Consider the following 20,273-nt stretch of genomic DNA (forward strand, 5'->3'; position numbering starts at 1 on the left):
TTCCCAGGGTAGTGTAGGTTGGGAGGGACCACATCCTGCTGAAGCTGCAGCAGGGGGTTGTGGGGTGGAGGTGGGGGTGACGTGGAAGACAAGGAGGTGGAGGCCCATCAGCAGCCTCCTTGAGTTTTGCTTTCGTAACTGAGTGTCCAGCAGAGCCTATTTGTTTGCTTTGAAGCTGTGGAACTGTCGTTTTAAAGTAGCTAGCAGTGTTTGTCCCCAGAATGGAGGCAGAATTTTTCTTTGGAGGAAGAGTCATCTGGAGGGAGCAGCACTCCAGTGGGTCTTTAGGAAAAGTCAAGTCAGGGCTTCCCTGGTGGCACAGTGGTTGAGAGTCCGCCCGCCGATGCAGGGGACACGGGTTCGTGTCCCGTTCCGGGAAGACCCCACATGCCGCGGAGCGGCTGGGCCCGTGAGCCATGGCCGCTGAGCCTGCGTGTCCGGAGCCTGTGCTCCGCAGCGGCAGAGGCCACAACAGTGAGAGGCCCGCGTACTGCAAAAAAAAAAGTCAAGTCAGAGCCCAAATCTCAGAACAGAGATGCAAAAGAGAGAGAAGCCAAGCAGGAATGTCCCATGTGTAGAAGGAAAAATGGGGAAGGGGAGGTTTGCCTCTGCCTGAGCCTGGGAGAGGAGCTGGGGAGCACTTGAGGGTGCATTGCTACACTTGGGGGCAATGTGAGAGCAGGCAGAGGGTCAAGGAGAATGAAGGCTGTAGGGGTTACCTCATGAAGGAACATGAACCAACCCCAACGACAGCAATCTCCAGCATCCAATCTAAGTGCTTTATTTTCTACATTGCATTTCCCTTCTGTATTCCCAAGTAAAATTTTGTGAGATGTTACCCTGTGGTCTTGGCTATGCTTTGGGGAATTGAGGGAGGTGGGCTGATGGGTGGGTGGATGAGAGCCACAGAAGTTGGTAAAGCTGATTAGGAGAGAGCAAGAGGCCGAGTGCAGACCCTGGGGAGAAGTTAGTGAGGGACAAGCCGAACAAATAGCTTTGTATCATCATTCCCAAGGATGGTCCCGAATCCTGGGGTAAGGAGACTCTGAAGGCGAACAGGCTGGAGTTGTCCTTCAGGACACACCCCCCCACCATCACCTGCAAGAGGAACATGTCCTCACCAGTTTGTCAAGCACTGACAGGCCCTAGGTTCACTGGTTTTTCCCTCAGTTTGTACTAAGTGGCTGCCTGGGCCTTCTTATTTTTCTAAAGAAGCTTTTTAATTTTATTTTTCAGTAAATTCATTTTCTCTCTGGCCCTGTATGGGGTGGTCAGAGGGGAGATGGAGGAGGACAGGGGAAATGGACAGCACCTCACGGGACTCCCAGGACCCCAGCCATTAGTGCATCACCCTTGGCCTCTGCCGCCGGCCCTGCCCTCACACAGGACTCTTTCACATTCCAAACTGCCTGCCTAGTTTGTTTTTTTAAGAAAGCAATAACCACAGCACATTCACTGTGGTTCTTTATAGCTTTCCATATGTATAATCGCTCTTTCTCTCTTCAGTTTTTCCAATGTTTTTTTCTTTTAAATAAATGCTCATAAATTTTACTGGTGAAAAGGATGAAAAAACATACCAAAAAAGGACAGCTTGTTGGGAGGAAAAAAAAAAAAAAACAAGCAGAATGCAGAAAAATAAATTCTTGTTTAGCATTATATACCTAAGAAATGAGGGTGGGGGGAAATCAAGTTTTATGAAAAAGAGATTATTCTGTAATACCTTCAAAACTTGCATGTCTAAGTCTTGAGCTTTTACTTGATAAGCTTAAATCCCCAGCCATCACCCCCCTGGGCTTGCTGAGGAGACCCCTCGGTCCTTGGAGGACGATCCCCGGCTTCTCTCAGCCATTAGGTTCATGTGGGGCCTTGCGTAAGTTAGATGATCCGGAGGCCCCCAGTCCTTATAACTGCAAAGGGTTGGATTAGAAGCTTTCAAAGGACCCTTTCATCTGGAAAATTCTATGGCTTTATGATAAAGTCAGTCACTTGATGAGCTAGAGCAAAGAAATGGATTCAAAGGCCCCTTCAAATCCTCTCTCCCATCAGAGAAGCTGCAACAGACGCTGCTGGCTGCCTTCCCAATATCCATCCTCCCCTTCCTCCTTACCAGCAGAACTCCAATTTTTGGGGGGGTCAGTAATGTGTCCAGCTATAAAGCAACTTCCCAGCCTCTCTTGCAGCTGGGCGTGGTCACCTGACACAGTCCCAGCCAATAAGATGTAAGTTTAAGCCCATGGATGGCCAATTCAGCTGGCTCACATTTTTTTGCCCCTTACCCTTACCCTTTTTTTGCCTGGAATTCAGTCATATGATGGCAACAGACTAGGGGTCAAAATGGTAGGAAAGTGGCAAAACAGAATAGGCCAGAGGGGTCTGGGTCCCCAGTGCATTAAGGAGTCACTGAACTAGCCCTGCACTGCCCACCGCAGATGACTTATTCTGTAAGAGAAACAAAACCTTGATCTGGTTAAGCCACAGTAAGGTGGGTTTCTGTCACATACGCTAAACCTAGTTGTAATTTGCACTAGGCTGAGGAGAAGAAACACCCCCCCGCCCTTCAATGAATATTGAGCACCTACTGTGGGCCTGACAGGAACTGAGAGTGAATAACCCAGACATGGTCGTTCCCCTCATAGGCTCTCAAACTAGCAGTAGAGACAATAACAAAGAAGTCAATTAATTATTATCACTGCTATCAAAGAAAGAAATAAGGCTCAGGAAAAGAAAATAATAGATCTACTTCCAGTGGGTGGTCCTAGAAGGACTAGTGAGGCAATGAAATTGAAGGGGAAATTTTACGGAGTGGGCCACACGAAGGAAGAGTAAGAGGAAACAATATTCCAGACAAGGAGGAGCAGCACATACAAAGGCCCCTAGTTGGGAAGGAGCTGAAGGAACTGAGAAAAAGCTGGTGAGGTTGGGGCTGACTAATGAGGCGTTGAAACAAGGTGAGAGAGGGCCAGCCACCTTGTAGGGCCTATAGCAGGGCCAGCCATGCGACGCCTTGGGCGGGTTTTATTTTAAGTCACTGAAGGATTTTAAGGAAAAAATTGCCTTTTAAGAAGACCCCCATCTGGAAAGCAGTTTCAGCCCCAACTTCTGTGGGCCTGTTGGCTGCACAGAGATCTGTGCAACAAGTTCCTGGCCCTGGTCCTGAAGGGCTTTGGGCATGACTCAGGGTCACCTGCAGGCCAGTCCCAGGCCTGCCACTCAGTAGCTATGTGCCTTTTAAAAGCCACTGTCCTCTCTGAGCCTGAGCTTCCTCATCTGAAAATAAGGACAGTAATAGCCCTACCTCGGGATTTCCCTGGTGGTGCAGTGGTTAAGAATCTGCCTGCCAATGGAAGGGACACGGGTTTGAGCCCTGGTGCAGGAAGATCTCACGTGCTGTGGAGCAACTAAGCCCGTGCGCCACAACTACTGAGCCCACGTGCCACAACTACTGAAGCCCGTGCACCTAGAGCCCATGCTCTGCAACAAGAGGAGCCACTGCAATGAGAAGCCTGCACACTGTAACAAAGAGTGGCCCCCGCTCACCGCAGCTAGAGAAAGCCTGCGCACAGCAACAAAGACCTAACGCAGCCAAAAATTAAATAAATAAATTTATTTTAAAAAAAAAAGTCCTACCTCTTAGAGCTGTGAGGAGGCAATGTGTTGAATCCTTGGAACCATGCCTGCTGCACACTATGTGCCAGAAAAGAGTTTATTATTTTCACTGTTACTGGGAAGCCCATCAGCGTCCACATACTCCTGCCTCTAAGGCAATACTTCTCCAACTAGGCATTAGCATCACCTGGGTCCCATCCTCAGAGACTCTGATTCAGTAGGGCTGGGGTGGCCTGAGAATTTGTATTTCCAAAAAGCTTCCAGGTCATGCTGATGCCTGTGGTCTGCAGACCACACTGCATTTGGCTAGGGTCAAGGCAGCCCCTTGGGAATATTTTAGGGAAGGATGACTGGCTTCCCACTGCTGTAGTCACCTTCAGCCCTAATAGACAATGGCAGAGGGTAGGAGGCCCAAAGCCCCACTCCCCCTAGAAGACTTGAACGTGTTCCTTCTGGGAAGCAGGAAAGCAGGGATCAGAGATTCTCAGCCTTTAAGGGACCTCGGAATTTCTGGGGAAGATGGTAAAAAAAGCAGATTTGGGGGTCCACCCCAGAGATTCTGTTTCAGCCTGTGGGTGGAACCCAAACATCTTTATGTTAAATGACTTCCTATAGATTCTGCCACAGGCCACGCTTGGATAAATGGTGACATGGTGGGTTTGGAGTTAGACAAACCCAAGTTCAAATCTCCCTCAACTTTCAATCTATATGGCCTTTTGTGGCCTTTAAAACTTCTCCAAATCACGCTCTCCTTATCTGAGCTTATTAATAAGCTTATCAATACCGGTAATATCCTCCCCCTCAGGATGAAATAAAAATATTTGTGCAAAGGGCATAAAAGTTATAATCACAGACTCCAGTTTGCAAAAGTATGACTTGCTTTATTTATCTAACTTAGCCCATGACCTCGGGTTTCTGTTAATAGCAGAAAACTTCAGCTTGGAAATTCTAGACCACTTCCAGCTCTAAAAAAACTCATCTTTTTTGGGAAACTCTAGCCCAAGTCAGGATTCTTTCATCTTCTGTCACTGGCCCTTCCCCTGGAAATGATCTAGGTTCTTCAGGGGTTCATTTCCCTGATTTCTCAGGCCTCCCACACGGAACAGCTGGTCCTGGGCACAGGCATGCCCAGTTGATGCCCACTGTGCCATCATGGTTGCTGGCTGCATGGCCCCTTGGCTCAGCCTACTTGCTTCTACCCTAAGCCTTCTTGCCTCTACCCTAAGCCTTCTTACCCGCCAACCTTCTCATTTCTTTGCTAAGAGCTCTCAACAGCTGCATTACTGATGTGTACCCAGCCATATGGCTGCTTCTAATCACCTGTCCAGAGCACTTGCTCAGCCACTGTTAATCTGAGGCTCAGGCGCCATATTGGACATGGCCCATACCCAGAGTTTTGATCACCACTGATCCCCTCTTTCCGTTAACTGGTCCAACTTCTGTCTTCTTTTACAGGTTGGGTGGAAAGGGGGACTTGTTCCTATTTTCCCCCGCCTTCTTCCCTGTCTGTAAAACTCTGCACCCCGTGTCCTGCAGGCGCCAGTTCATGGGTATCCACGATCCTTTCCTTCAGCAACAACAATTGCTAAAGTCTGGCTTTTGCAAATGAAAGTCTTGCTTCCTGCCTCAGACTTACACAAGCCCATTCAGCTCTCCAGTTGACTTCTTGTTCTCGGGGGTACTTGCCTTCCCCTGAAAGCAGGGCAAACAGACCCACCCACTATCCCGGCTGCCCAGTGATGGCGGAAGGCAAAAGGTACAAGGAAGCCTGAGGATGGGGGAAGGGACCTCATTTGTATCTCAGAATCTCTCTGAGATAAAGTAAATGGCCTTACCTAAACTAACTCCTCAGTGCACGACAACCACGATGATTATCGTGAGGAGGAAAAAGAGGACTTCTCTCTGGATGTGCAGTGCTGTGCTGTGCTGGCTCTGACTGGCTGCGACTCTGCTCCCAAGACCAAGGGATGCTGTGAGGGTGCCCAGGAAGAGCAGGTCACAAACCAGTAACTTTTTCACTTTCGTTAACAGGGTGAGAGGGATCTTCTGAATGGAGGACTCTGAAATGTGCGTCTACTCCCTACCCAGCACGGGAAATGAAGCAGGAAGAGGAGGAGGCTGCCTGTCTGTACCCACCCCTCGCTCCGGGTGCCAGAAACACCACCACCGGGTGCCACCACCACCACCACAAACACCACTCCCTCAGATCAAATACTGTCCCCTCCAGGCTCACTTAAAATGTAAATACCAAAGGGACAGTGCGTGTATTAGTCGCTCCAGGGGGTGTGCTATCTGTTCTAGGCCCCGAGAACATTTCAAGAGGAGAAAAGGGAAGGGCTGCTAGTCCCCCTGTCCGCCTGGATACCTGAGGAATGAAGAGGCATTTCCAAGGCCCCTGTCCCCTCCTCAATGCTGAGCCCAAAGGGGTGGCAGTCAGTGCCAGAGGCCACCAAGCCTCTTCAAACTTTTTTTTATTTTCTAAGGAGTCAGGGCAGGGGTGGGGAAGGGATCCATAACTTGGGTTTCAGGAGGAGCCCAGGCCTTGGGAAAGAAGACAAACCCTCTGGCTCTGCCCTCAGCAGTATTGTCAGTAGGGGTGATTAAGCGTGTGCTCCATGATGGTCCGAATGGCCATCCACGTCTCCTGGGCTGTGGGGATAATCTGTGCGGCTGGCAGCAGGAAGCCATAGTGCCCCGTGTCACGGAGCTTGAAGGTGAAGGAGTACTTGATGCCACTGTCATAGGCCCAGTCGACAGTGATCCCACTGGCCACATCTGGATACAAAAGGGCAAAGAAATGCCCCCAAAAGGAAGAACAGGGTGTGGTCACAAGGTACAGAGGCCTCCTGAGAGGACAGTGGGCCCTGGGGGCCAAACTCCCACCCATTCCAGACCACACCAAGCTTCCTGGCCCAGGCCTCAACCTGGGCCATATGCTGCTCACCCAGCCCAATCTCTGCCCTGGCAAAAAGAAAGCTTCTGGAGGCCACCAGACTTGGGATATTTACCCTCAAAGAACATTGCAGTAACCCAGGCATTGGGAGATAGGCACTAATTAATGCTGCAAAGAAACAGGTGTCTGTGTCTGGGTACCGCCATTCACCCTTCTATTCAAATGTGGAAATCAGCTCTGGCCCAGCCCAGCTAGATCTATGGCACAACCCTGTGGCCAACCAGGCCTGCCAGTCAGCAGAGCTTGCACCTGGCCCGACCCTAGGTGGATGTGGTGGTGCCTGAAGCAGCAACAGGCAAGGGAAGGCTCACTCACAGAGCGTGGTGCTGATGCTGCCATAAATGTACTCGATCCCATGAACCTCATACAGGGCCTGCACTGCATCCTTGGCAAGACTGTACTGCAAGATTAAATCCAGAGAGTGAGATGCCGGCGCTCCCCACACTCCCACACCCTCACCAGCTGCTGGGAAGCAGGGTCTTCAGAGTCTTGGAAGTTGAACATGTAGATGGCTCTTGTGAGAAGGAAGCACAGCACCTCCAGTTTTGAACTTGATCACATGTGAGAACAAGTCCCTCCACCGCCCACTCCCTACCATGGGGCCTGTTGGGAGTCTGCTGGATGCCTCCCCCAAGCCCTAAGCAGCCAATCTCACCAACTCTTCCTGGTTTGAAACAGTCTCCAGAGAGTGGCCATAGGGGTACATGAGCATCTGAGAGTAGCTGTGGATGGAGATCAGAGCCTTGATGTTCCCGTGGGAAGTGATGAAGTCCACAATGGCAGCCACTTCTGGCTCTGACTGAGGGGAGGGCCCATGATAAGTCTCTGAGCAGGGGTTGTTGTTAGAACCATTTCCTGGAAGTAGAATCAAAGCACCCAAAGTGTTCAAATTCCCAGGCTTGGGAAAGACACTTAGTGCTCACAAAATATACTGTACTCCTCTACATTTCCTAGCCTCTTTTGCAGTTTGGTTGAGGTCATGTGACTACTTTTGACCAATGAGAATGTGAGCAGTGATGATGTGTCACTTCTAGTTGGAGGCTAAGAGCAAGTGCGACTTCTCGACACTCTCTTCTGTCTGTGTGCTTGAAGGAAAAAACTCTAAATGGAGAAGTGTCCTGGATCCCTCTGTCACCAGTGGAAGAAAGCTGTCAAGGAGGGTCACCTACCCACATTGGACTTTGTATGCATGAAAAATAAATTTTTATTGTGTTAAGCCACTGAGATTTGGAGGGATATTTGTTACTGCTTCATACCCTAGCCTAGTACATCAGAGGAGTGTTGCCACACCATGACTCAGCAGCTCTGTGGCCCTGTAGGGAGCTCCCTTGGCTTGTCCTTTTGTTAAGTCCTGACTGTGGTTCCATTAGAAAAGCAGGCCTGCCTCAGCAGTTGCCAGTAGGTCTCCAACCTGGCCTCCCCTATAAGCAGTGACCCCTTTGAGCTGATCCTTCTCTGCTGACCCTCCACTGCCATGGGAAAGGCCTGGGTCAGTTGAGTGCTCAGACTTATTGTCTGCTCAAGCTTTGCCACAGCCATAGCCCAAGAACAGCATGAACTTGGAGAAAAAGAGAGACTAGATCACTATAGTTGCCCAAGGCTGGTCTGGGAACCACAGATGCAAAGAGTCTTTGAAAATTCTTCTTGGGGACCTAAGTTGGAGAGAGGGCAAAGAGCAGCTGTGCTTCTATTTTGTTCACAAATTTAATTTGTTCCCATCTCCTACTAGACTCTTTGCTCCCCATCTCTTTTCTTCCTCTTCTGTTTTCCTCCCCTCCCCAAGGGCCATGTCATGGAGGGCTAGGCTGGGTTGGTCACGATTTGTGGGTTAGGAACACAACTGGAAAGAGCATCCCAGGTCCTGCTCTCACTCCTCCTCCCTGAAATGACTGCACAGAAGCCCAGTCAGAGGCCAGAGATTGCCCCAACTTCTGAAGCCTCCTGAGGATGCCAGAGCACCCCTCAGGGCAGTGAGTTGGCCAGAGAGTTGAGAGGCTTGCCCACCAGTTCAGATGCTGCTCTAGGACTGCAGCAAACAGGTCCTCCCCAAGGGTGCAGGTGAGGGCAGCGGGGTGGGAGGGATGATCTACAGATTACTCTTTATGCAGCAATTAAATTAAGGCAATAATAAAACCATAAACAAAATCTTCCCCCCTGAGTCACTAACCAGACACTCACTATTTCTGGCCACAGGCAGGCCCAGAGGCAGTTCTGTCACCTGGGAGCGCATCTCTTCTTGGTCTTCGGGTCCTTGCCTAGGGCAAGGACTGACGCTGGTTAGAAGGGGATGTGCCTGCAGGAAACGAGGGGGTAGGAGCAGCCTCACAGGCTGGAGCTGGCCCAGCTAACAGTGGCCCTGTTTGTTGTGTCTGCTGGGAGCCTCTGCACCTGCTACACTTGATGAATGACAAATAGCAACAGATGAGCAGAGCAAGGGAGGCTGCAAGCTTTGTCTGCATTTGCAGCCCACGCATGGAAAGTGGTTCCCCTGCCAACGACCAGGTGGCTTTGCCCAAATATGGAGAAACACTTCAGGCCGTTAGTTCTGGTTTGAGCTAGGCAGAATAAACTAATCTTCCCCTGACCAAATGGGAATTAGCTGTCTGCCTCTGACATTCACAGTCAAAGTCCTCTGAGCCTGCCTGTTTCACAAGTACCTGCTAATGGATTCATTAGCTATTTATTTTTCCTTCTCTAAAAATGTAATTTGTAGCAAGGGGAACTCACTGGAAGGACATGGTAAATTATTAAAAGCAGTAATCTTTGGGCAGGGGGATTATGGGAGCTTTTTGTCCCCTCTGGGCTTTTTTCCCACATATTTTTTTTTACATTGTGTATATATATATATATACTGATTTTTTTTTTCCTGTGGTGAAACTCACAAAAGTTATTTTCTTTAAGAGGTAATTTGTCTTTCTTCTAGCCAGTCTGTCTCAGGGTACGTGGGCACTCCCTTCAGCCAGTTCTGAGGGGCCCACGTGGATGCCCTCTTGGGGGCAAATGTCTGGTTATTTGGAGGTGGAAACCTAATTTTATGTGGCTGTGTTCCCTTACACAAGCAGCTAAAACACAGCCCCAGACTCTCAGGCAACCCCTACACTGTGGGCTGGTGGCCTCGCTCTGTATGCTTCAGAGCTGTCCTTATTTTTCAATGAGAACAGACTCAAATCAGATTTTCAAAGCAATGGGCATCCAGATCTAGAATGTTCTATCTCGTGGGCTTGACCTCCCATCTGCAGATTTGCTTTTCAACAGCATGGCGAGGGGGTAGGAGCAGCCAACAGCATGGCATCGTCTCCTGTGGAGCCAAACCCTGATTCCCCAGTATAGTGTGGGAGCAATATCTGGGGGCTGAGGGCTGTACCCATACACCCCTCTGTTATGGAGACTTTCCTGGTTAGACCCAGAACCCCAACCATCAAATTGCTGCATTCCCAGGGTCCACATACTCATCTCTGGGCTTTCTGGAAGCCTCAGTTTCCCCATCTAGTCCCTAAGCCCCTCGTGTGGCAAGGGAGATAATCAGGAAGAACACCAAGGGAACTCAGGAGGAAGCTGCCTACCCCCTCCCTTGAACGATACAACCCTGCAGGTAAACAACAGTCCAACAGCCCAGGGTCACAAAGTAATTGGGCCAAAAATAAAAGCCAGGCTCAAGTCAGTGTTTATGATAAGGAACTAGCTTATTCTATGTTTGAACCTTTGTTCTGGCCTCCCCAGAGGGCAAAATTTGGGTCACAGGTCTCAGGGAATGAATTTGGAGGCATTTTCTTGTGGCATGCTCCATTCAAGGAAGGGCTAGAGATATTTGGGTGGGGCACCACAAATTCTGGGTTTTGAACAATGAGCAAGACCACTTTGGACCTCCTTAAGCCTTTCTCTGCCATATTTAGGATCTGACCCTTGCAGTTAGTCCCCAGGCAAGGAGCTGTTTCCCATGAAGGCTTAGCATATGTATACATTTAACAGACATATGCAACCTCTCCCCATACCTCACGGCCAATCCTAGGCATGTGCCTGCCTGTCCCTGGCCATGACTCACTTGCATTAGCTAACTGCTTTGCCTCCCCAGTTATGAGTCAACATAATCTGACTGTGTGGGAGACGTGCCAGGAACCAAGTCCTCTCCAGCCCTGCCCCCGGGTGCAGCAGACTGCAGTACCTCCAAAGCCTGACTACCAGTTCCTGTTAAGATCCACACCAATGCAGAAGATTCCAGGTCTGCTGGACTTGTTCTTCCGCCACAAGCGGTTCTGAAAATGCGCAGGGCAGGTGACCTCATTCACTGGGCCCATTCCTGGGTGGGAGCCTCTGACATCCTGGTCTAGGAAGCGGGGTCCGGCGGGCCAGGGAGGGGCAAAAGGAAGGAATCTCTGGGGCAGGATGAGGCTGGCATGGGGCTGGGCCAAGGCTGCAGATCAGATGCTTTGTGGCTAAACCTGGGGTATTATGAGGTTAAACATGGGTATGGAGAGAGGCCCAAGCACAGTCAATCAACAGTGGCCTTCCCTGGGCAGCAAGAGGGAGGCTGAAGGGCAAGAGCTGCAGCTACATTATCTGAGCAGCCCGCCTGCCTCAGTGAGGCTCTGCAAGGAGCCCCCGCGGGGCCTGCCCCTAGGGAACCTCAGCCAAGCATCCCAAAGCCACAGTGACCTTTCCTCCATTCACCCAGAGCTGACCCCTGATCCTTGACCCCCTCCCTCTCAGGTACTCTCACCATGCTGTGGGTATAAGCAAACCCGTCAGGGTTGGAGACAAGCTCCATAAAGATGTCCATGGCATTCAGTACGTCTGTCACGATGCGGTCTTTGCCATATTCATTGACAATCTGCAAGAAAGGGCAGGGTGGGGACAGGGTGAGGGACAGGAGGCCCTGCTGGGCTCTCCTTCGAAGCAGAGCAGGACATCTGTACAGCCAGTGGCTGCAGGCAGGGGTGGCATCAGTCATCAGGTTCAGCCTTGTGCAGAACCAAAGGCTTGGATTTTAAACAACTAGAAGGCAGAGGACAGCTGGGGGCTCTGTGCTGCAAAAGGCCAGAGCACATGGCAGCTGTTCCATAGGGCAGGAGCGTAGACAGCCCCCCGGGTTAGGAGAACCACGAATTAAGTTTTCAACTGGAGGTGCCCTTAAATAGTTCAGCAGCCCCCATTCCCCCAGCCCAGCCCCCATGGTCTGTGCTGACCTTCCTAGCAGTCCAGATGCTGGTGGCATGGGTGATCCACTCCCGGGAGTGGATTCCAGTGTTGATCCAGATGGCTGGGCGCTACGAACCTCCAGTGCTGAACTGGGGAAAAGCACCGGACCCCATACAAGTTTGAACCAAAACAGCTACAGGGCTGTCCCTAGACTGCCTGGAAGGAGGCCCCAGACGTATCCTCACTGCCTGGAGCGGCCCCATGTTCCTGAGAGGGGGGCTGTAGGTGGAGGTACCTGTGCATGAGCCCATAGAAAGTGCACACGTGTGGGGGTGCCCTGGAGACATAGTGATGCTCTTGGAGAGCAAAGTGATCCAGCCAGAGGCACAGAATTTCCCAAGTTTGAAAGTCTTTTAGACTAGTGCTTCTCAAACTTTGAGGGGCACGTGAATCCTCCGGGGGGCTCGGTAAAATGCAGATTCTGATTCAGTAGACCTGGAAAGGGGTGTGTGGCTGGGAGCGTCTAACAAGCTCCCAGGAATGCTGCTGCTCCTGGTCCAAGGACTGAGTAGCAAGGTCTTAGCATTAAAGGGGGAACACAGACAGCCCTTAAGGGAAATCAAAGCAGGCACAGGCGAAGAAGTCAAATCCCGAGCTAGATGAGACCACTTGACCCTTCAGAAGAGTCCCCCAGGGCATTGTTGAGGACTGCAGTGCCTGTCTTCTCTGAGAGCTGGATGTCAAATGCCCTGCGTGGTCCACGCTCCTGAGTGCCCTTTAGGGCACACACAAAGAATCATTTTCCCGTAGGCTCCACACTCTCACCCATCCTGCCTCCTTCATGGCCAAGGGCACTGCTGCTGCCAAGTTTGCTAGAGCTCTGTTTCCAGTGGCCCCTGTGAAGGGCTGAAAGGTGTCCTCATAGACTCAGGCCTGTGGGGCTGCCTGAGCCAGATGACTTCAGTTGTTGTAAATGAAGCCTCTGGGTACCGCTCTTCCCATTGAACAGATGAAGCAACTGAGGTAACAGGAAGAATGCTGACTCACTCACACTCACATCCCAAGTCCAAGGTGATGACTGCCACTCTGCAGTTCCATCTCCTTAGCAACCCTCCCACCAGATTCCTGACCCAGACATGCCAGGTCACTGCACTACCACCTGTCCACACCTACAAGGGTGGGTCCCCGAACACCACCATCCCAAAGCTTGTGGGTCACCTCGGGACGAGAGTGTACACATCTCTCTCCCTAAAACTCCCACCTAGCCACAACCCCATATGAGCTCAACTTATGCCAGAGGCACTCACTGTACAGTCTAGTGGTCAACACTGCTAGCTTTTACCTTCAGAACAAGAATGGACCGATTTTCAAAGCTGTGGCCAATCTGAATTTTTGAGAGAATATCTGAATGATCAGTTACAAAGTTGTCGATCCAGGTATATATCTGAAAGGAATGAAGTTTCTCAGATGGGCAGTTAAGCAGGGAGGGGGCAAATCCCAGGATCTCTCTGAGTATTCTCCTTGTCCCATCCCACCCTCTTTAATGCTTTCCCACCTCCCTTGAGGATCTAAAAGTATCACAAAAATCAAAGACTACCTTGGGTCTAAGGCAGGAGCTGTGGTTAGCCTGGATTCCCAGGCTCTTCCTAAGCCTTGCCTGGAAGAGCAGCATGTGCTGCACCTACTCAGTCCCCAGGGTCGGCCTGCACGGCTCTCTCTGGTTGGAAGTTTCTCTTGCTTCCATATTATTGGCCCATTCAATCCATGTGACAGATCTCAGTTCTTGCAGTGTTGTTCTTAGTCATCCTGACCCTTTTAGATTCTAAGCCTCTTGAAGGCAGGATTATTTATCTCTGACATCAGTAAATACTGATGGAATATACGAATTCATTCTCTTATTCTTCCAATATGTAATTAAATTAACAAATATACAAAAGAAAAGGGATCCTCTATTAACGGACTTCGTGAAACGGGGAGAGTGATAATGATAATAATAGATGGACAATATCAATAATGTCATCCTTCACATGGAAATAGGATGTGTGCCTAGAGTTTCTTTCTCGACTGGGCATCTCTATGCTTTTCTTGCATATTCTACCTTTATAAACAAGTCACAATCAGTCATGCCTGCCCTCGATGGCTGTAACTATAATCATAAATTTTCTCCAGCTGAACGCAACTCTTTAATTCTACAAAATGGCTCTCTAACATGCCTAGCTTCCTGTCCCTCTATGCTCTAGCACTCACAGCTGGGGTCACTTAACATAGGAATGGTCGTTCAGAGGTTAAAACCCCTGGATCCCTAGCCAGAATGTCAGATAGGAAGGTGCCTCTACCTGCTCTGTTCTGGCCGGTGCTGGATCCCTGCTCTAGTGTTCCACCTCCCACGCCTGCTCTGGACCAGGCCACAGTCGCCTCTATCTGAATCCTGGCTTCTGGACCTCCTTGAGCTGTCTACCTCCTGTCGCCCAGTGTGTGCTCTGCACTCCCCAAGCGTCAGCTCACAGTCTCCTGTAGACCCCAGAGTCCTGAGGCTGGAGATCCTGAGGGCTCAAGAGGACAACAGAGCCCAGAGTCTGACCTGGCAGACCCACCTCCTCCAGGGTGTGATACGAGAAGTAACTGAAGCCACTGGTGCTACGCTCCAGCCGGCGGGATTTCGCCATGGCTTCTCTCTCCTCGTCCAGCAGCACCTAGGAAGGGAGGAGGAGGCTGGGCCAGGCATGTCTCTTCTGAGGCCCTGCCTCAGCTGGCTGCACAAACACAGCATCGACACGTGAGAATGAGCCGCTGTGAGTGTGAACTGCACAAAAGGAGGAGATGCCAGGTTGCTGGGTGATTCTTCCGCTTGGCAAGCTGGCATTCATGCTGCCATTTCCCAGATGAGCACAGGACAAGGAGTCTGGAGAACTTGGTTCTAAGTGTGCCATTGCCACTAACTTGCTGTGGAACCTTGATCTTGGTTTCCTCAGCTCTAAAATTGGGACTTGCCTTGCCCATCTCAAAAGGATAAAATGTAATAAAATATATAAAAGTGTCTTGGAAGAGATGCTCATGAGCTACTGCCAACATTGCTTTTGTCCTCTGTGAACACGCTGCTGAGCCAAAGCCCAAGCTGAACTATGTACACTGACCCCTGGGGGAGCAGAGGGCTCCCCTGACCCACAGAATGCACTCTGCCCCAGGAAGTAGCCCAGACAGCTGATGTCCAAGCCATTCGAAAAGCCAGTCCAAATCATTATACTTAATGTGCCAACAGTCTGTCACTCACCATCTTAACTGCCTCTTAAACACAAGTACAGATGAGCCAAAGTAATGTCCTTCCTTGAGTGGCAATTTGGAGTTGGCACACAGTCCTCATGTGGTACTTCCCACAGAGAGGGCAGTATAGTGCCTGGGTTGAATTGACCTCCCACATCATCCTGGGGCATTTTTCTCAGCTCGGGACTCAGTGAGGTGGGCAGGTGCCCTTCACCCTAAGCTCATACCCTTACATTGACACCCAGGGACCGAAGCACCCCAGGACTCAGCCCTGCCTGTGCAGCATGGGAGGTACCTGGGCCCCTTTGCCACAGGGGTGCTGGGAAAGCAGAGGCCGTCAACCCAGAGTCTACTCTGGTTTGCAGCTCTGGGTCACAAGTAAATCCTGATAATGCCTTGCTTCAGGCCAGAGTCTTTTAGTTTAACCAAGTATCTGTATACTCATCATCTCGGTTGATCTGGTCAGATGACCTGATGACAGGGCAAGAATTAACTATTCATGTTTTAGAGAAAAAGCAAATTAGAGAGGTAAAGAGACTTAATAGCAAAGCTAACTAGGGGCAGAGGTGAGATAAAAACCCAGATATCCTAGTTTCTAACATTATGTCCCTTAAGGCCAGCTAGCTATCAAAACTAAAAGCTAATAAGAATCTCTCTCTCTCTCTCTCTCTCACACACACACACACACACATGTCGATGTGTGTGTGTGTGTGTGTGTGTGTGTGTGTGTACATAGAGAGAGAAAGAGTAAGCACACATATAAAATATGAACAACAGGTGAAAAGTCCATCATACTATTCTTGTAATTTAAAAATGCTTTAAAATAATGAAAAGGCAATACCCCAAGCATAGGAAAACAACACAGTAAAATGTCAAAAAAAAACCCAAAATGCCTGTTAGGAGAGAAAGATTATGATTTCAAGCAATTTTTCCTTTTCTCTATTTTTGCATTTTGGCAACGTGCTCACACTACTTCAATAAGGAAAATCTTCTAAATGAATAAATAATACTAAAACAAAGACAAAACACCCAAATGGCTAAAAATAAAGCAGCAGCCATGGCACCTTCAGTCCCAGGGCTAGAAGAAACACTCCCGCCCTGCCCCGCTGCAGCCGAGGCCACTATCAGATGACACACTCACCCCATCGCCCCTGTCAGCTTGCTCACAACCCTCAAGTTCACAGATTTTTAAATGGGAGTGGAAGTCAATGTTTGGGGCTCATTTCATTCTCTTTTTGAGCACCAACTACACGCTAGGCATTTGTAATTGCAATGTTCTCTAGCTGAACTCGCTGGGCTGGGGACGTTCCCACTTGGGCAACGCTGGGATTGCTGGTTTAGTTAGAGATGGCTGAAGGAGCCCTGATCCTCACTGGCACAAGCACCAGCCTGGGAAGCTCTAACAAAGGAAATTTGTCTTCTTCCCAGAAAATCAACGGAAATCTCAGCAGCCTCCATGACCAATGTGTGTCCCTCACTGTGGGCCGGGCATGACCAGCTGCAGTGAGCAGCTGCAGAGCACAGAGCAGGTCAGGCCAACGCACAGGGAGTCAGGGCCCCAACGCCGTAAAGTTAAAGGGCCCATACATCTAACTTCCTAGGGATGGAGGTGGTGAGTGAAGGTGGAGGAGAGGGAAGAAAAATTGGGAAGATAGGACCTGAGGACCCAGTTCTTTCCCCACAGCTCAGGGACACCCACAGGAAGAGAGTTCCCGTAAGGCTGTCCTTTGTTCCACACAACAGCTTGGAGGCAAATGGGAAGTCGGCACTAAACTGCAAATAACTTTCCAAACACGCTCACAGCCTTGTGAATGGATATGACACCCGCTTACAAATTGGGAATGCTCAGCCCTCACAGCTGGGCCCTTGATTCCAGGAACATTAATCTACCCTGGCCTGAAAAATACGCAGATGTTTGCTCCCTTCACAGGGCTGAGGGAAGGGGATGGGAGAACTAAGAATGCAGACTTGCCGCAGGCTTGCCTAATTACAGCCCTGTCAGGCTTCTCAGAGAAAAAAAAAAGACTCAGAAGTAAGCCATTTGCCTCCCTGGAAGCCGTAAGCTGACAGGGAAAGTAATACCTCGGTGTAAATTAATTTATGACAGGAGCAAGGAAGGATGGGGACATTAAGAACAGCACCTCCAAGATGGGGGGCTGGGGGAAGCTGATCATAACGGTGAAGATGACGCCTGAGGGGAATCTGCATTCACAGCTCACTCCAACCACAGACGTAAAATGGACGAAGTTCACAGAAACAGTGGTGGCGGGCAGGAGATGGGCTCTAATGTCCGCTCTGTGAGGAGGGCAGTCACCTCTTCTCATGCATCCCATGCCTCCTCTTCCAGGCCTAACATTTGCAGTCGCAGCTGCATGGCCGGTGGCAGTTACAGTCCATGCCTACGTTTGGATGGTGGGTGAGGGGGTACAGATCTGGGGCTGTTGGAATGGATCCCTCAGAATTCAAGACCAAACCGGGGCTTCCCTGCCCAAAAGGCAAAGCTAAAACGCCATACGAACAACGACACCGCTTGAGAAGGCAGACGGCATAAGAGTAAAGGGTCCAGGGCCTGGAGTCAGGCTGTCTCAGATTAAATCCTGACGTTGTCACTAACTTGGGCAAATTGCAAAGTTCTCTGTGCCTCAGTCTCCTAAATTAGGAAATTCTCTGCACATTCATAAAATGGGGGTCATGTTACCATGTACTTTCACACATACTTGAAGTGTTCTTGTGAGGATTAGAAGGGTGAATACATGTAAAATGCTTAGAACGCTGCCTAGCATGCAGTAAATGCCAGCTATGATGATGATGACAACGACAGGACAACAACAGTGACTCTTGGGTGACGCCAGGACTCTGGTGGAATAATCATTACAGGGCATGACCAGGAAACCTGGGTTCCTCCAGGGAGAAGTGGTGTCTGCAGGACTTGGACAGCAGGTGACCCCCATTAGTGGTCACTTGGGTGAGTCAGGCAGCCCCTGCCCCTCCCTGGGACCAAGAGAGGGGCCTAGTCCTTCTGCTGACCCTGTCTCCCAACCCCTACCCCCAACCCTCCTCAGCCCCCTATCCCCATGCAGCCAGACTCTGGCTCTCCCTCAGGGCCTTACCCATGATTCCTTCCTTTCCTTGCCTATTCCTGTCTTCCTCTCCTCTTTAGAGCTGCCACCCAGCCAACACCTTTCCCACTTTTTAGTCTCTTCTACTCAGCAGACCAGTGTTTGTGAAGCACACACCGAGCACTAAAGATATGGCAGCCAACAAAACAAAATTGCCTGCCCTCATGGAGCTTACAGTCTGGTAGGGGAGACAGACAACAAACAAGACAAATAAGTAAATCATATAGGATATTAGAACGCTGTACGTGCCAAGGAGAAAAGTGAGGGCGGGAACTGGGGGAGTGTGGGAGGAGAAGGGTACAACTTAAAATAGGGTGAAAAGTTGATACGTGAATCAAGTGTTGAAAGTAGTGCGGGAATAAGCCATGCCGGTATCTGTAGAAGCAGCATTCCAGCTACAAGGACCAGCAAGTGCAAAGGCCCTGAGGTATGATCCTAGTCAAGGGCACTGAAGCAGGAATAGGTCAGGCAAGCTGGAGGAACATGAAGCAGGTTCCAGTGCCTGGAGCAGAGTGAGCAAGGGGAGAATGGCCAGTGACGTGGGGTGGGGCTTGCATCGTGTAGAGCCTTACAGCAGTCTTAAGGACTTTGGGTTTTACTCTGAATGATGTGGGGAGACACTGAGGGTTTTAAGCAGAGGAGTGACATAATAGGACTTGCATATTTTTAAAGGTCACCTCTGCTGTTTTGAGGCTAGGCAATAAGGAGGCAAGGGTGGAATCAGGGGAGAACCGTTAGGAAACTACCAGAATAATCCAGGTGAAGGCTGATGGGGTGTCGACCCGTGGTGATAGAACAGGATGTGGTAAGATATATTTTGAAGGGAGAGCTGGTAGGATTTGCTAATGGACTGTCTGTGGGATGTGAGAAAAGAGTCAAGGATGACTCCAGGTTTCTTGTCTGAGTGACAGGAGGATGGCACTGCCATTTCCTGAGTTGGGGAAGGCTATGGAGGAGCAGGCCAGGGAGTGGCCAGGGGAGCTAGGTTTGTACCTGTGAAGTTTGCTATGCCCATTAGACACCTAGGTGGAAATGCCAAGTAGATGGTCAGATACGTCAATCTGGAGTTCAGGTCGGATATATAAGTCTGGCTGGAGCTATAAATATAGGAGTATTCAGGAGGTTGAAGGTATTCAATGCCATGATCCTGGATGAGGGGATAGAGGAGAGGTCAAAGGACTGAGCTGGGAAACAGGGAAACAACATGCAAAGGAGCAGCCAGTAAGATGGGACAACCAGGAGAGTGTAGTGTCGTGGAAGCCAGAAGGAGAGACGTGTTCCAGAGAGGAGAGAGTGACCAGTCAGGCTGAAAGATGAAAGAACAGGACACTGCACTCAGAGCTGACTGCTGCGTTGGACCTAGGAGCTGTGTGTGACATTGTCAAGGGCAGTTGAGGTGAAGAAGGCGGTGGACAGTCCACCCAAGGAGAGGGATGGAGATGGTAAGTACAGTCAATATTTCCAGGAGTTTTGCTCTATGAGGAAGAGGAGAAATGGGGTGATAGCTGGAGGTGGGGGAAAGGATCAAGAGAGGACCTTTTTAAGATGAGAGAAATAACTCTATATTTGTATGCTAATGGGAATGATCCAGGAGAAAGGGGAAAATTGGAGAAGCAGTATTTACACTAAATTGTATTTTGCTCTAGAGCGTGCTCGGAGAATGGGTGATTTTTATTTTCTCCTTTGTGCTTTCCCCTATTTTCCAAATTATCTGCCATGAATATTTATTAATTTTGTAATCAGAAAAAAGCCATTAAAATCCACAGAGCTGATTGCTCAAGTGAAGCTTTTCCATGGTGACTCATCCCAGGGAAAAAAAAAAAAAAACAAAACCAAAGGGCTGAAAAGAATGAGGAGGTGAAGAAAAATTAAATGCAAATACAGCTCACTCAGAATCAGATAATTTCTTCCCTGGCCCACTGCAATTTCCTCACCACCCTCCTGTCTGTCAGTCTCTCCCTGTTCCTGTCCCCACCTCAACATTGTCAACATTGTCAGAGCGATTTTTCTTAAAATGCAAATCTGATCATGTCAGAGCCCTCCGATGGCTCCCCCACGCTTTTCGGGATTTTATCTTGACTTGTTCACCTGGTGGAGGATGCCCTTTGTGCTCTGGTCTGGCCTCAGTGCCAATCATAGGCCCCTTCCCCTCCCCACCCCCCCCTCCCGCTCTTCAGCCACACCGTAATTACCGCCTT

The 20,273-nt window shown here is 49.8% G+C and overlaps 1 protein-coding gene across 1 annotated transcript in view; it reads right to left on the minus strand.

Moving 5' to 3' along the window:
• Positions 1-6,193: 6,193 nt before the first annotated feature.
• Positions 6,194-20,273, minus strand: part of CPA5 (carboxypeptidase A5) — a 19,301-nt gene continuing 5,221 nt past the window's right edge. The window contains 8 exon segments of the mRNA XM_024763098.1: positions 6,194-6,381; positions 6,875-6,959; positions 7,215-7,414; positions 10,722-10,812; positions 11,277-11,387; positions 11,743-11,844; positions 13,038-13,139; positions 14,290-14,388. Of these exon segments, the coding sequence (XP_024618866.1) occupies positions 6,194-6,381; positions 6,875-6,959; positions 7,215-7,414; positions 10,722-10,812; positions 11,277-11,387; positions 11,743-11,844; positions 13,038-13,139; positions 14,290-14,388 (978 nt within the window).

The sequence above is a fragment of the Neophocaena asiaeorientalis genome, unplaced genomic scaffold (assembly GCF_003031525.2).
Source record: "Neophocaena asiaeorientalis asiaeorientalis breed wild unplaced genomic scaffold, Neophocaena_asiaeorientalis_V1.1 scaffold681, whole genome shotgun sequence".
Taxonomy (NCBI): domain Eukaryota; kingdom Metazoa; phylum Chordata; class Mammalia; order Artiodactyla; family Phocoenidae; genus Neophocaena; species Neophocaena asiaeorientalis.